This window comes from Lacerta agilis, chromosome 8, assembly GCF_009819535.1.
Source record: "Lacerta agilis isolate rLacAgi1 chromosome 8, rLacAgi1.pri, whole genome shotgun sequence".
In the NCBI taxonomy this organism is placed as follows: domain Eukaryota; kingdom Metazoa; phylum Chordata; class Lepidosauria; order Squamata; family Lacertidae; genus Lacerta; species Lacerta agilis.
This window is the reverse complement of record NC_046319.1, coordinates 14,985,787-15,001,193: the sequence shown is the minus strand read 5'-3', so window position 1 is coordinate 15,001,193 and position 15,407 is coordinate 14,985,787. Positions and strand designations below refer to the sequence as shown.

The 15,407-nt window shown below is 45.5% G+C and overlaps 1 protein-coding gene across 1 annotated transcript in view; it reads right to left on the bottom strand.

The window, feature by feature from the left end:
* SAMD11 (sterile alpha motif domain containing 11) overlaps positions 1-15,407 on the bottom strand; it is a 162,547-nt gene that overhangs the window by 100,310 nt on the left and 46,830 nt on the right. The window contains 1 exon segment of the mRNA XM_033156273.1: positions 9,777-9,955. Coding sequence (XP_033012164.1) covers positions 9,777-9,955 — 179 coding nt within the window.

Genomic DNA, 15,407 nt, shown 5'->3' with positions numbered 1-15,407 from the left:
CAGGATCAGCATTATATCCTCAAATCATCTTGCTTCAGCGAGAAACCTGGCCGCCCTATTATACACTAGCTGAAGTTTCCAAACCACCTTCAGAGGCAGTATGCCGCATTAGAAGATCCCAGGTTCAATCCCTGGTATCTCCAGGAACAGCTGTCTGGAGAGCCGCTGTCAGTCAGTGCAAACAATACTGAGCTAAAAGGACCAGTGATCCAACTCCGTACAAGGCAGTTTCTTCTTCTTTTATTTTTTAAATAAATAAAAAACATGTAAGAAACATGTGTATCAATAAATAAACATGAACTATAAGCCAATACAAGTGTGACTAAATTTTCATTCTATTGAGAAAATTACAACAGACAACCTGGCATTTGCTTAGAAATGCAAAAAACCCAGACACAATAGTAATTTGGGTCCTTAATCCCATAGGTCTCTCCTAAGTTTCCATCAGTTTGAGGTGTCCTCCTCATATGATCGTACAGGAGCTAACAGATCTTCCTGGCAGCTTCTTAAGGGAGCAGACGTAGCTCTGGGGTAGAGCATCTGCTTTGCATGCAGAAGGTCACAGGTTCAATCTTCAGCATCTCCAGGTAGGAGAGACCCATGTCTGAAACCCTAGACAGCCAATGCCAGGCAGTATAAACAAAACTGAGTTAGAAAATTCAGCGGCCTGGCTCGGTATAAGACAGACTTCTATATCCCAAGTGTTGCATTTTAAAGTGCTGTAACCCACTCTGAGACCTTAGAGTGAATGGTGGGAACTAAAGTAAGCTGTTATTACAGTGGTACCTTGGTTCTCAAATGCCTTGGGTACTCAAATTTGGAACCCAAACACTGCAAACAGGGAAGTAAGTGTTCTGGTTTGCGAACTTTTTTCGTAAGCCGAACGTGCTCAGTTTTGAGTGTTACACTTCTCATTTGAGTACCACACTTCCGTTTTGAGTGTTATGCTGATGATTTGAGTGTTACGTTGAGGTCTATTTGCTATTTATTTTGTGTTTTTGTGGCTCTTTTTGTTTTGTTTTTGTCACTGTGTGGAACCCAGTTCAGTTACTGATTGATTGATTACATTGTTTATTGCTTTCATTTTATGTGTCAATGGTCTCGATAGATAGTAAAATTCATGTTAAACTGCTGGTTTTTTTGTTGTTCAGTCGTTCAGTCATGTCCGACTCTTCGTGACTCCATGGACCAGAGCACGCCAGGCACACCTATCCTTCACTGCCTCCTGCAGTTTGGCCAAACTCATGTTAGTAGCTTCGAGAACACTGTCCAACCATCTCATCCTCTGTCGTCCCCTTCTCCTTGTGCTTTCCATCTTTCCCAACATCAGGGTCTTTTCTAGGGAGTCTTCTCTTCTCATGAGGTGGCCAAAGTACTGGAGCCTCAGCTTCAGGATCCTCAACTGCTGTTTTAGGGGTTGTTTTTAAAAGTCTGGAACAGATTAATCCATTTGGAATTACTTTCTATGGGAAAGCGCACCTTGGTTTTGGAATGCTTTGGTTTTGGAACGGACTTGTGGAACGGATGAAGTTTGAGAACCAAGCTACCACTGTATTTCCTAAAACAAATCAGTTGTATGTGGAAGGATGGCTAGTCAACATTCCTACTGTTAACAGACAGATTGATTGACTGATAGCACATAAAATATATAGATATAGATATAATCAGACACATTCAGAAATCTAACAGGCCAAGGTGTTGTTAGGTTCTTAAAGGCCCAAGATGCAAATCTGCATAAATAGACAGCGAGTGCCTCTGGGAAAATTTTGATGGCTCACTTGAACCTGTGCTTTGCAGCAGGTATGCAAGAAAAGAAAAGCTGATTAACAAACAGCTAAGAAAGGCAGGAGATCTACGTTTTAGCCAGCTAAGTTTTCCTCAAAATAAACTCACCAAAATTAATGCACACAAGTTGGGAGTGTCCATTAACTTCAACAAGTCTACTAGAACAAGTCTGGTTGGAGATACTGGGTTGTATGCAATGCTAGCCCTACTCAGAGTAGACCTATTGGAAGCTAATGGACATGATGTAGGTCCACTGTAGGTCTACTCTAAGTGGGATTTAGCTGGGGCACAAGCCTCAGGAAAAAGACCACAACTTATACCAGCATTTTCACCCACATATGCAATTTTACGCCCTTGTAGATAGTTTCTGTGTGTAATATTTGTTGGATAGCCAAGTATCAGCTCGCATATTATTTCACAGAGTGTGAATTAGGAGAGGTTCTCATTACTCCACCATCCCTAACATAGACCAAGGTGCTTTTGCTCTCTGGGGCTTATTGGAAGAGGGACCAACTTGCCTTATACAAACTCAGAAAAATTGTCCCTTTAGCTCAGTACTGTCTACACTGACTGGCAGCGGCTATCCAGCATTTCAGGCAGGAAGCCTTTCTCACCCCTACCTGGAGACGCTGGATATGGAACTTGGGACCTTCTCCGTGCAAAGCAGGTGCTCTACCTGGCTCCCTTTTAGGAAGGGATTTCTCCCAGCACACACTCGGCCTCCCCCTCTGCGCTGCCTGCCAGTTCCACAGCACAGTAAAGTAGCCATTTCCGCTCACTATCAAATCTAAGTCCTCATTAGACCCACTGCCGCTTCCTGGCACTCTGGATCAAATCCAGCGCTCGTTTCCCAGACGGATCTTAAATGTATTTTATTTATTAGGGTGACAGTCATTACTATGAAGCGGCGGCGGCAGCAAGCAGCTGTGCTGGAGGAGGAAATGTCAGGAGAACACTGAAGGGCTAGGCTGAGAGAACAGCATCACTGGCAGGGAACGCAGTGGCAAAAGCCCAACCAGAGCTGCACCTAGGAAGCTGGGCCCTTGAATGGTGGTACAAATAGACCTAGCAATTTCTCTTCCCTGCCCTCCGAACCACAGCACCTCTCTATACCACTACTTCTTTAGCAATCAATCATGGCCGAGTAAGATTGTCTTCCATGAACACGGTCTTAACAGTGAGTCCGTAAGTGACTGTGGAGGCCAGTTTTGGATCCACACGTCCTTCCACAGCAGGGGAGTTGATCAAGGTGAGGGTTTGCCAAACGTGCCTTCCTCTTAGCACGTTTCTCCCTTTCATCCTGAGTTCGAGTGTCTTCAAAGTCCATGACACCTGACACCTTTGGTAAAGGCTGTTCTCCAATTGGAGCGCTCACAGGCCAGTGTTTCCCAATTGGCGGTGTTTATACCACATTTTTTTTTAGATTTGCCTTTAAACCTCTTTTGTTGACCACCAGCTTTATGCTTACCATTTTAAAGTTCGGAATAGAGTAGTTGCTTTGGAAGACAATTATCAGGCATCCAAACAGCATGACCAGTCCAACAAAGTTGATGTTGAAGAATCATTGCTTCAACACTGGTGATCTTTGCTTCTTCCAGTTCCAGTAGTTCGCCTGTCTTCCCAAGTGATGTATAATTTTTTTTGGAGGCACCATTGATAGAATCTTTCAAGGGCTTGCGAGAATTTTGCTGGCTGCAGCTAATAAAGAGATGCCTCGATAATTTCCGCAATCCATTCTACCTGCCTTCACAGCCATTGTAACATAACACTTGTTATCTTCTGCCTGTTCTGCTGTTGAGGAGGACTTCTTGGATGATTTTTTGTCTAGCTCCTAGCTCCTCCCCTTTGACCTTGGGTGACGCTGCTGGGAGTATGAGACTCCCGATGATCCAGTGAGTGAGACCACTCTATACATAGGGATGGGTGAACACACCAACTTTGATTCCTCTTAATTTCTCATTTTTCTAGTCTTAAAGTTAGTTCTTCACATTTCTATATCAGTCTGCAGTGGGTGTTTTTTTTTTTTTTGAAGGCCCCATGAAAACTCAGCATTTTAATGCATTTTAATGTATGGAATTTTGCATAATATACATTTTAGTTTTGCAAAAGGGGGCAGCTTGTCTACCTAATAGAATTACAACTTTAAGGATGAGTGCCCGAGTTTGCTTTTTTTCCTCTTCCCTCCTTATCCCTCTTACCTTTAGTGATTTTTTTTTAGATTTTAAGCCTGCAGGCAGGGACTTGTCTTGCTTAACTTATTGTATGTAAGCTGCCCTGGGAGCCTTTTTTGTTGTTGAAGTGCAGGGCACAAAAACACTAAATAAACTGATTGATTGATCAATTGCAGGGCTGGCCCTTCTGTCAATGGAAGATAAATCCCAGACCTGGGCATCTTAGAGTCTTTTATAATCATCATCTTTTAAAATTAAATTTCTATACATCCTTCATCCAAGGATTGTGGTGCGCATTTAAAATATAAAACACAAATCTATGTAACATACACTAGCATAACGACTTGCAACAAACACAAACATACACCAGTGAGTAGATTGTCCCATAAAAGCCTCAAAAGAAAGAGTTTGGCTGGAGATACTGAGCTGTATCCAATGCTAGTTCTACTTGGGAGTAGATCCTTTGGATGGTAATAAATATGACTGAATGTAGATACATAAATTTAAATGGGTCTGCTCTGAGTAGGATTTAGTTGAGCATAATTCTCAGTAAAGAGATTCCTACTTACTTTGGCACAAAGGTTCCCAGAGAAGATGGGAGCCACAGACCTGACCCACTCCCTGCCCCCTTTCCACACAGCTGCGCCCCACAAGTGCCAGAAACATGTAAGGAGGGTGGGGGAGCAGGGATACAGAATGAGGGGTGGGTGGGAGAATGGGGGCTGCTTTGGTTTGAACTCCAATCAATTAGAGAGGCAAAGAGCAGCAGCCTTCAGGGATGTCAGAAATAGATTTCCACTTAAGAGCACCAGGGATGCGGCTGACAGACTGACAGCCCCAAACCATTAAAGCCTTCACGGAGGCTGGCAATTTTGCTATTAGAAGATGGAAGTCTGGGTAAGAACGGCGCGGTGACCCGGTTCACTGGAGGCAAAGTGGAAAGGAAATGGGGGCAGGGGAAGGGGGGAAGCAGCGGAATGGGGGAGGAGGAGGGGCGGACAGAAAGTCCCCCCCCACTGCTAAACCGCAGAGACACTCAGCCCATCAGTCAAAATAACAGCGGCGAAATGAGGGGAATTCTAAAAACGTATATCTGACCCTCCCTTAACCTCATCCATCAATCTTTCCACGCCTCCCTTGTTCCAATCCGTAGTCTCTCTCCCCAACCCTCTCCCCCTCTCTTCTTTGAATAACTGCGGGCTGTACGGACAACTCCCAGCACATTGGCGGGACACCAATAAAATATCCCAGCTACCCCCGGAGCTGTTTTGCCTGCTCAACCCGCGAGATTGCCAATTTAAAAGAGCATTCCCCACCAGCCCCAAGCCAAAAGGACTGTTGCCAGTTTTAAAAGACGTGTTTTGGTTGCGCTTCTTCTTGCTGGTAGGGGAATTTGACGTCAGCTGCAGGGGCCTGTACCTAAAGGTGGATTTCTCCATGAGTTGCTGTTAGTCGCTGATAGAAAGTGAAGACCTTCAATCAGATTCCTATTCTGTCTCTGGGGTGGGTGGGCTGCAGTGAGGATCTTAGGCGTTCAAACACACATACCAATAGGATACACATTGTTGGTCCATTTAACGCAAGTCAGAGGCAGAAAAACTATAGGTAAAGGTAAAGGTACCCCTGACCATTAGGTCCAGTCGCAGACGACTCTCGCTTTACTGGCTGAGGGAGCCAACGTTTGTCCACAGACAGCTTCCGGGTCATGTGGCCAGCATGACTAAGCCGCTTCTGGCAAACCAGAGCAGTGCACGGAAATGCCGTTTACCTTCCTGCCAGAGCGGTACCTATTTATCCACTTGCACTTTGACATGCTTTCGAACTGCTAGGTTGGCAGGAGCTGGGACCAAACAATGGGAGCTCACCCCGTCGCGGGGATTTGAACCACCAACCTTCTGATTGGCAAGCCCTAGGCTAAGTGGTTTAGACTACAGTGCCACCTGCGTCCCCTAGAAAAACTATAGTGGATGCCAAATAATTGTGGGATGCCAGTTGCTGAGAATCACAAGTGAGGAGAGTCCTGTTGCTCTTGGGTCCTCTCCTGGTTTGCCTGAGGCATCTTGTTGTCAAGAGATAACAAGATGCTGGGCTATGATGGGCTACTGGCCTGCCCGATCCAGCAGGGCTCTTGTTACTTAGCTTCTTATTTTATTAGTGACTCAGCTGGTTAGTTTAAACCAGGGGGGGGGGACCTCAAAGTCCAGAGGTCCAGGCAGTGGAGGTTTAGGATCAGAGTTTTCATTCTCCTAGATGTCAACCTGGGAAGGTAGCCCAAGCCCCATCTGCCCCTTGCTTCCCTCTACAGTAGGTGCAGAAACTGTGTTCTCGACCACTGGACTCACTTATTAGTCTCCATCCGTTCAATCTGCCAAAGCCTGTCTTTGCATGCAGGGAAGTACTTAACTCGCAGAGGGTTTGAGATCCACTGGATACCCTCACCTGGTTTTGCCAGCCACTCAAAGCCATTCCCAGGGTGTGGCCACTGTTGCATGCTGACAGCTTCTAGGAACCACAGGTGAGAGCTGAGTGAAGGGTGGGGACCAAAGGTAGACACACTAACCCCCCTCCCCGAACACCCCATACACCCTGGACTGTAGTTACTGTACAAAGATTAAGAGTCACCTCTGTTGCCCTACTCACTCTGGACCCACCCACCACTAGCATGTGGCCCTCATAAGGTTGCCTACAAGGAAATGTGGCCCCCGGACTGAAAAGGGTTTCTCACTCTTTATGACATGAAATACCACCACCTGCTCTTTGACTTGTGACCCAGTACTCACTTAGTAGCCTACTTGCTTCCTGCCAAATCTTTCTCCCTCTCTTCCTTTGCCCCGGAGCTTTGTGTCTCTTGGCTCCACTACCCTCTTCCTTTTCAGCTTATTCTGCCCAGGCTGCATCTCTGTCGCTTCCCCCACCTCCTGACCATTTGTATCTACTAAGGATTTTCATCCTATCAGGCATTATGACCTTTTGCTTCACCTTCGGAAGCTGCAGTGTCTGTCAACATCCTATTCCGGCAGTGTTCCCCGAGCAGTAAGGAATGCTAACATCACAAGCAGATCAATGAATGGCTAGTTTCTCAGGGAAGCAAACAGTTTTCAGCCTATAGACAGATAAATTACTTGAGCCCCACATGCCAAGAGATAACCTCTTCCTTAATATTCCAAACCACATAGTTTGTAAATCATTCTCTGTTAAATACGGTACTACTATTTTGAAGTGGTACAGACGATCTCAGTAATCCTCATTCCTACCCTGTAAGGCAAGCCAGCACCATTTTTGTAGGTGGGGCGGGGGGGGGGGGGAAGGAGCCGAGATTGAAAAACACTCACTGGCCTTATTCATACCATGGTTTAGTGGAGTCAGGCCTACTCTCAGGCTCATGTGTTCCTCCCTTCCCCTCACACATGGTCAGGAGGATGAGTTTGGACTAACCTTAAAAAAGGTTCTAGTCCAGGGATGTCCAACAGGTAGATCATGATCTACTGGTAGATAATGGGGGATCCATGATAGATCACGGTAGATCGCACACACACCCCCACTCAAAAAGAAAAAAATGGCTTTGGTAGATCACTGCTAGTTTTTTATAGTGGGAGTAGATCTCAGTCTCTTGAAATCTGGACATGCCTGTACTAGTCTATTGGGGGCTACCAAGAGAAGAACTAATGTTGCATTCCTATGCTGGGCATGGAAGAAGCAAGTTTCCTATCTCTAACAACCCCACTTGCTACTAGCCCTCCTCTGGTACACCACTCACTTGCAATTTCAGGTTGCCTATAGGCCAGAGTGTAATTGAAAAAATGAGTTAAGGGATAGCAAAAGCTTCCAATCTCTCTCAGTGGAGCAAAGAAAGTAGAAGAGGGGGAGGGCAAAAACCAGGAGACATAGACAGACATCTTCTCGACACACTAAACCATGGCTTAACACAGGGCAGAGAACCTGTAGAGGAAGGTTATTCGTTTGTTTTGCTTTTGTTCTTCTTTTTATTGTATATTTGTGTTGTTTTATCTTGTATTTTTATTCTGTGAAATGCCCTGAGATCTTCGGACAGAAAACAAACAAGCAAGCAAATATAGACATCTAAGATTACAGCATCCTGGACAATTGGCCAGGTTGGTTGGGGTTGATGAGTGTTGGAATCCAAACAACTGGATGGCACTATGGACTGGCTTAAAAGTGCACGGCGAAGTATTCTGAACACATTGGTCTCAGAATCAAAATCTGTAGCCAAGGACGTAGTCAACTGGGGATTTTTCTAGCCTTGAGACCTTCCATGAAAACAGAGTGAGGCTGAAATCACAGGTACACTCTTACTGGGAGGCAAGCCCCACTAGTGTACGTTATGCACAAAACTGGGATGCAAAATCTCAGAGGAAACCACTTTAGTAGATGACCAAGCCAACGATTAATAGTTAAAACTTTCTCTCCTCTTCTCTCTTTCCTGACTGTATTTTCTTGCCAATGAGCCCAAGCAAATCACAATAATTAAGATTCTGAAGATAAAAGCATTTTATTGGTTTGCAAACCCTGGGTATTCATCTAACAAAACTATTCGCCTCCCTCCTTAGTAAGACAGAGGGAACAGAAGCGCTGAATTAAATGGGTAGTTAAAAAGGAAGGCTATACATTTTGGAGACGCTTTGTGCATGGCTCCATAGCACATTGTGCACCTGTGGTGGGGAAGGAAGCAGACCTATTGCCCAGCTTTACATGCAGAATTAATCAACTGCATCCACAACTAATGGCCACAAGAAACAAGGTGTCAAGTCAGAGATGCTTCTTTTTCAGTTGGGGTGGGGGTTTGGGGGAGGAGATGCTCAGCTCCCCAGACTTCTGCTGTTGGTGACCCGGCAAAGTGGGAGGAAAACGGCTTAGTGACTGGCAAGCAACAGGCACATAAAACCCCCTCACACACAGAACTAGAAAAGCAATTACACGCCTTTGCTCTCCCATTCCTTTGTTTTTACAGGGCTTGTTTCGGAATCCAAGCAACTCTGTGCATTAGCTAGCGCAGGGAGAGGATGGTGGTTGTGATGATCAAGAATAGCTGTAATGATACACTTGGGGGGTGGAGGGCAACGAGACACAGCTGCACTACATTTTCATTGCCTCTCCGTTACAAGGTATTACACAGTGCATGCTTTCCCAGAGGAATTCAAGGTCTGGACTCTCTTTGGGAATTGCTTTGTTTCCCCAGAGGGAAAAATTGCCTCTCCTCTACCCATGGCAGCTACACTGCCAGGGGTGTAGAATATAGGAAGTTGTTTTATAATGAATCAGACCATTGGTCCATCTAGCTCAGTATTGTCGGCACTGACTGGCAGCAGCTCTCCAGTGTTTCAAACATGGGTTTCTCCCAGCCCTAGTTGGAGATGCTGGGGTAGCATATCTGCTCCAATGGAGTCTTTGTCTGTACTTGTACACTTGTAAATAGAGCAAATATTTTTAAATGACACTCAAATCTCCAGTGATCTCTCCTCTAACGAAAACCAAACCCACTGCCCCTGGAATCTATTATGACTCAGGGAAGTGGGGAAAGCACAACAAATACATTTTTACAGCATAACTCTTCTACAAGAAGTGTGATCACAGAATCTTACTGTCTAGGCTTGCTTTCAGGGCATGTGGATTTTTATGAGCATTACATGACATCACAGCATGTCAACGAATGGCTTTCAAAGGGGATATGCAGCCATCCAATCAGAGACTTTTTGCAGTATCACAACTTGCACCAGCTGGGGTGGGAGCACAAATGATCAACTCACACTCAATGCTTTGGGGTGTGGGGGTGAGATAGGAAATCACAATAAACAAAATTACCTTCTTTTCATGATACTAATATGCAAATCCTCCTCTTGCTTGACATCAGGGTGGTGACCGTTGACCTTGTCGCTCTCCTCACTGTCGTCACTGTGTGAGAAAATGGAGGGAAGCTCTTTCTTTGGGGTTCTGGTAGGAGGCAAGGGGATGGTCCTCTTCTCAGCAAGGCGACCCCGATTCTGCCAAATGGTAGAAATCCGAAGTAGAAGGAATGGGGGGGGGGGGAGAGAGAAAAAGGGAAAGATCAGATTAGGTGACTCAACCAAGATGTGCTGAAGGGGGGAGGTTTTTTAAAATAAAGTCAGTCATCTGTTGGGGTGGCTCTGTTGACACCTCCATAATCCTTATGCAAAACAAACTATAGTTAATGTTAATGGTGTGAACAAACCATCATCAAAGCTGAGGCGTACAGCAGATTATCAATTAAACCTTGGTTTCTTACATTACAGAATGATTAAAAGCACCAGAAAAGGCTGCCGAGCCTTTGTCTGAATCTTTTGTAGCTCTTTATCCATAGCTCTTTAGCAGTTGTGTGGCGATAGCTCCTTAACCAGTTTGGCAGGGGACTGGATTCGTATGCAATGCTAAATTGTGGTTAGCATTAACTAATTTTGTAAACCAAGTAGATGCTTTAATTAATGAGCAATCTTTAACCATAGTTAATAAACCATAGCTAAGCTGCTGGGCTCACAAGTACAGTGGAACCTTGGTTCTTGAACGCAATCCGTTCGACTCCCAAAACCATTCGGAAACCAAGGCGCAGCTTCCAATTGGCTGCAGGAGCTTCCTGCACTCAAGCGGAAGCCACGTCAGTTGTTCGGCTTCCGAAAAACATTAAAAAAACCGGAACACTTCCTTCTGGGTTTTCGGCATTCAGGAGCCGATTTGTTCATCAACTAAGCAGTTCGAGAACCAAGGTTCCATTGTAATGTTATGCCATGGTTTAATAAACCATAGTTTAACACACCAAGGTTTCACATTATATGTGAACCAGACCTCTGAGAGTGCTTGGGAACCCTGAAGATTGGAAGGAAACAGCAGTGGATGGGAGACTGCAGAGGGAAAAAGTGGCAGGCACAAAAGGGTTAAATACCCCTCCCATTTGCCACTCTGAAAATGCCTACACACACACACACACACACACACCCCATATTTTACATACAGTATTCAGCAACAAATACAGGAAGGTTCCAAATAGGCAATGAAGTATTCAGTTGCACCCTAATAAAAATGACACTCCTGGTTGTTTTTTTAATTGAAGCCATTCCTGGAAATCTGAGCACAGCACCTATATTGAGCATTTACTCCAGCAATTGATGCTTTCGTCAGGGACCCCCAGAGCTCAATACCTAACCTCCCCCCTCCACCCCCACAGCTAGATGTCGCAGTGCACCTCTTTCCCGCTAAGTCACAATTTATCGCATCAATTAAGAGTCAGCGGCCTGCAAATTCCCAACACACAACTGCCACGGGACTGCCTCGAGTGCGGCTCCAGAAGCTGAGGAGGGGGACGGTGCCGATCTCAGCTCATAAAAATCATTTAATGGCCATTATGGTACCTAAGAGCAGTTACTTGGTCTCAGTGGCTGCTCAGGGACTCATCATACTTAACTAGAGAAGGGGGAAGGAACAGAGGGTGTGTGTTGGGGATTGAGAACAGTCCTCATGGAAACTATTCAGAGCCCCACACACAGAGAAATAGAGAGTCCTGTTAAGCTTCCTTTAACAGCCCTGCCAGGCTCACAATCGAGGGTGGCTCAAGTGCACACTTATGGGTCAAGTGGCCTGCATTTGCGACTCTTAACACAGCCTCTCCCCCAACTTGGTTCCCAGATGCTTTGGACTACAGACACATTTACACATTGGACTTTCAAGCAGCATCGATCTGTTCCAGAAGAACAGAACTTAGAATCATAGAACTGTAGAGCTGGAAGGGACCTTGAGGGTCATCTAGTCCAAACTCCTGCAACGCAAGAATCTTCAATCAATCAATTTATTTATTGCATTAGCCCTATGGCCATAGCACATAGTAAAAGACCAGGCAGTAGCCTGACACGATTATACAGAGAATACAACAGTTAAAACAATTGGAAGTAAAATCGAACAGGTTAAAACAAATAAAACAAAATAAGAACAGGTTAAAACAAAATAAAAATAGAAATAAAAATGAAAAGCACTAGCAGGCGTGACGACAGTCTCCATGTTGGAAATGTACATAAGACTAAGGCTAGGGGAAGTTGGCCAAAAAGGTGGTCCTGAATTTCAGGGCCTGTAATATGTAGATGGCCACTCCACGTGAAACCAAGGGGTTGGCATCCACCAGAAGATATTTCATGCGGTCAACATCCCTGGCGATAGTCGGCGGGATTAGAGAGAGAAGCCTGGATCTTATTGAGGCATATAGTGGGCAGTAGAGGAAGAAGTGAATAAAGTCCTCTATCTTTCCATGGTTGCATGGGCAGTCGAAGATCCAGAGGGGTATTGGAAAATACACCCTGTAGGAATGCTGTGGGAATGGCATGGAATCAAGCCAGTGTAAAGGCCCTTCTCAGCGTAGGATCCAGCAGATCACTCAGATAGTGGGCCAGAGATCTAACTACCTTCACACGAGGGAACCACGTGGAGAGTCTGGCCGCATTAGATAGTTCTTGATCAAGCCCACTGTTGGGGCTTTTTGCCCAACTTCTCTTCTGCACCAGGGCAGGGGCGTGTGCGCATGCGCACACACACACTGCTCCTGTTGGACTACTGCTGGCTGAATGCAAACACACCACAGAGTGGCATTAAACTAAATTTTATTAAGTTGGGTCTATTATTTTCAACAGGTCTACCCAGAGTCAAACCAAATCCTCCAGATTAACCTAACTCATCAAAGTTAATGGGTTGTAGTCAATGCTAGCTCTACTCAGACTAGATTCCTAGCACTGCAGGCCAATGGTCAGGCTTGCAGTTTAATTCAGCATGATTCTAGTCCACTTTATTTAACCACCACTAGTGCTGACGTTTTGCAATTACCAAATGTGTATTAAGAGTCCTGAAGACAACAGAATGTAGACCATGCTAGTCCTTTTCAGAATAGACCCCACTGAAATTAACACAACTTAGGTCCATTAATTTCAATGGATCTACTCTGAGTAGGATTTAGCTGCATGCAACCCAAAGATGTGACTAAGAACTTTGCATCAACATGTGAAACATAGTCCCACTCATATAACCTACTGCATAATTTCTATTACTGGCACACTACCCCCAACAATTGGAACATTCACAAACATTCTGTGTCATCACAATACCTCAGCCAATGGCTAGGAGGCTTGGAAATAACCTGCCGCTGGCCTGAGCCTCACAGATACCATAGTGGAAAAGAGATTTCCTAGTCACTAAAAATTAGGTGCTAGGAAAAAGTTGGCTGAATTCAAGGTTAGATCCTAATTTGTTCTGGGTTTGTTTCCTTCTCGGGGAGTAACACAGCAACTGAAGCATATATCAAACATCTGAAACATTTCACAGTTACTAGTCCAGCATCCTGCCTGGGAAAACCATCACCACCACCGGACATGCACAGCCTCCCAAAAAATTAAAATGGCATTTTAAGAGAGTCCTAGCTTTGTTCACTTCCAGTACAAACACTGGATCAGCTCAAAGGAAGTCCCTTTGGATGTGGCCTCCTTTTATAACCCTGAGATAATCCTCCCTTGCTAATAAGAGTGCTGTGCATCATTGTGTGTTAGGGGGCAGGGAAGAGACCTGTATTTTATCTTCTGCCTCTTGACTTATTTATTATGTTTTCGAATGTGTTGATTTGACAATATAAGAAGAGCCAAAGGTCCATCTAGCCCATCATCCTGTTGACCAGCCAGACGCCAGTAACACGTTCAAAAAGCAGGACATCAGTGCAGCAGTATTCTCCCCATTAAAATTAATTAATCTAAGTTAGTAACATTCCTTCATTTCATAGAATTGTAGAGTCGGAAGGGAGGACGGACGTCATCTAGTCCAACCCCCCTGCAGTGCGGGAATCTTTTGCCCAACGCGGGGCTCAAACACATGACCCAAAGCTGAAGAGCCCCACATTCTTCCGACTGAGCTCTCCTGAGTTCTGTTAAATTGGTCTACTCTGATTAGGATTAATAATGACTACAAGCCTACCTCTTTTCCCAAATCACATCTCATATTTGCTTAAATCTGCAGCTCTAAGCTGAGAGCGTGTGTCATATTTTGCTCTGATCTGCATTAAAGCCAACTGGTAAAACTTATCAAATGCCACACAATTAAATCCGAGGCCTCCTTTGAGCCTGAGGGCCCGGCAAATGGCCCTCCCGCCTGACCACTGCTCCTCGCTCTAATTGGCCCTGGTGAGAGCTAGAGTTTAAATATGCATTTTAATAATATGTCATTGCTTTGGTTTTATCCCCATGTTGAAGAACACTCCGGGTCTCCCAAGAAGACGGAAATCAAAGATGGAAAGGAGGCTAAAATTTCCACTCAGAGAGATGCCAGTCAAGGTTAGGCCAAGTTGTTAGGACAAAAGCACCCTCCACCCACCCAAACTAACCCTTCCATCGTAACTCCCACATTAAGCCACATTTTCCCCAGCCCATTTTTAAAAAACAAAAAAGAGACGTTTTTCCGCAGCAGAATAGGAAATAACCGAGACGGATCTTCCAGATGACAACGGAGGGTTGGAAAGTACAAGAACAAGGGGGAGGAGGAAAGGAAGGACCCCTGTTCTCAGAGGGAAGGTCAAAGCGTATCAACGCCCTGGTTGTGATGTAGCACAGCTGCCAGAAAACGAGGAAGGATTCCTTCCAGCAGGTCCCCGGCGAGCATTTAATTGATCCCAGAGACGCCAAGGCCTCAGCTAGGGCGGAATTTGCAATGTGTTGGTTGGGGAGGGGGAGAGGGGGAGAGAGAGAGACGGGGGAGAGTGAGAGAGACCAGAGAGAGAAGCTTATGTGAGGTCATGTGGTGGGAAAGGCTGGACATTTTGAGGGGGCGGGGGCAAAAAATATTGCATCTTGACAGAGGACAGGGCATCTTCACTGTGGCTACCAGTCACACTGGTTACGTTCTTCCTCCCCTGTCAGAGGCAGCATGTCAGTTGCCGGCACCAGCAGGTGAGAAGAGCTCTTTTGGGCTCAGGCTCTGCTCACGGGCTCCCCATATGCACCTTGTTGGTCACTTGGTCAGCCTCTGGCCTGACCCAATAAGGCTCTTCTTATGTTCATATAAGTAGCAGCGAAGGAGGGCTGTTGCTTGTGGGCTTCTTTGAGCCACCTGGGTGTCCACTATGGAAACTGTACTAGATGGGTCTTTGGCCGGATCCAACTACAAGCTCCTCTTAGGTGGAAAGGGGAAGCCAACTCCTGAGCAGTTTAGCCAGGCTTCCTCAACTTCGGCCCTCCAGATGTTTTGAGACTACAATTCCCATAATCCCTGACCACTGGTCCTGCTAGCTAGGGATCATGGGAGTTGTAGGCCAAAAACATCTGGAGGGCCGAGGTTGAGGAAGCCTGAGTTTAGCTCCAACCAACACACCTTTTGCCTTCTTGGCAAATGAATAAATAAAGGCAGCTGCAAACACATATGCAGGAGAGGTTGTATAGAGCTCCGTGGCAGAACACGTACTTG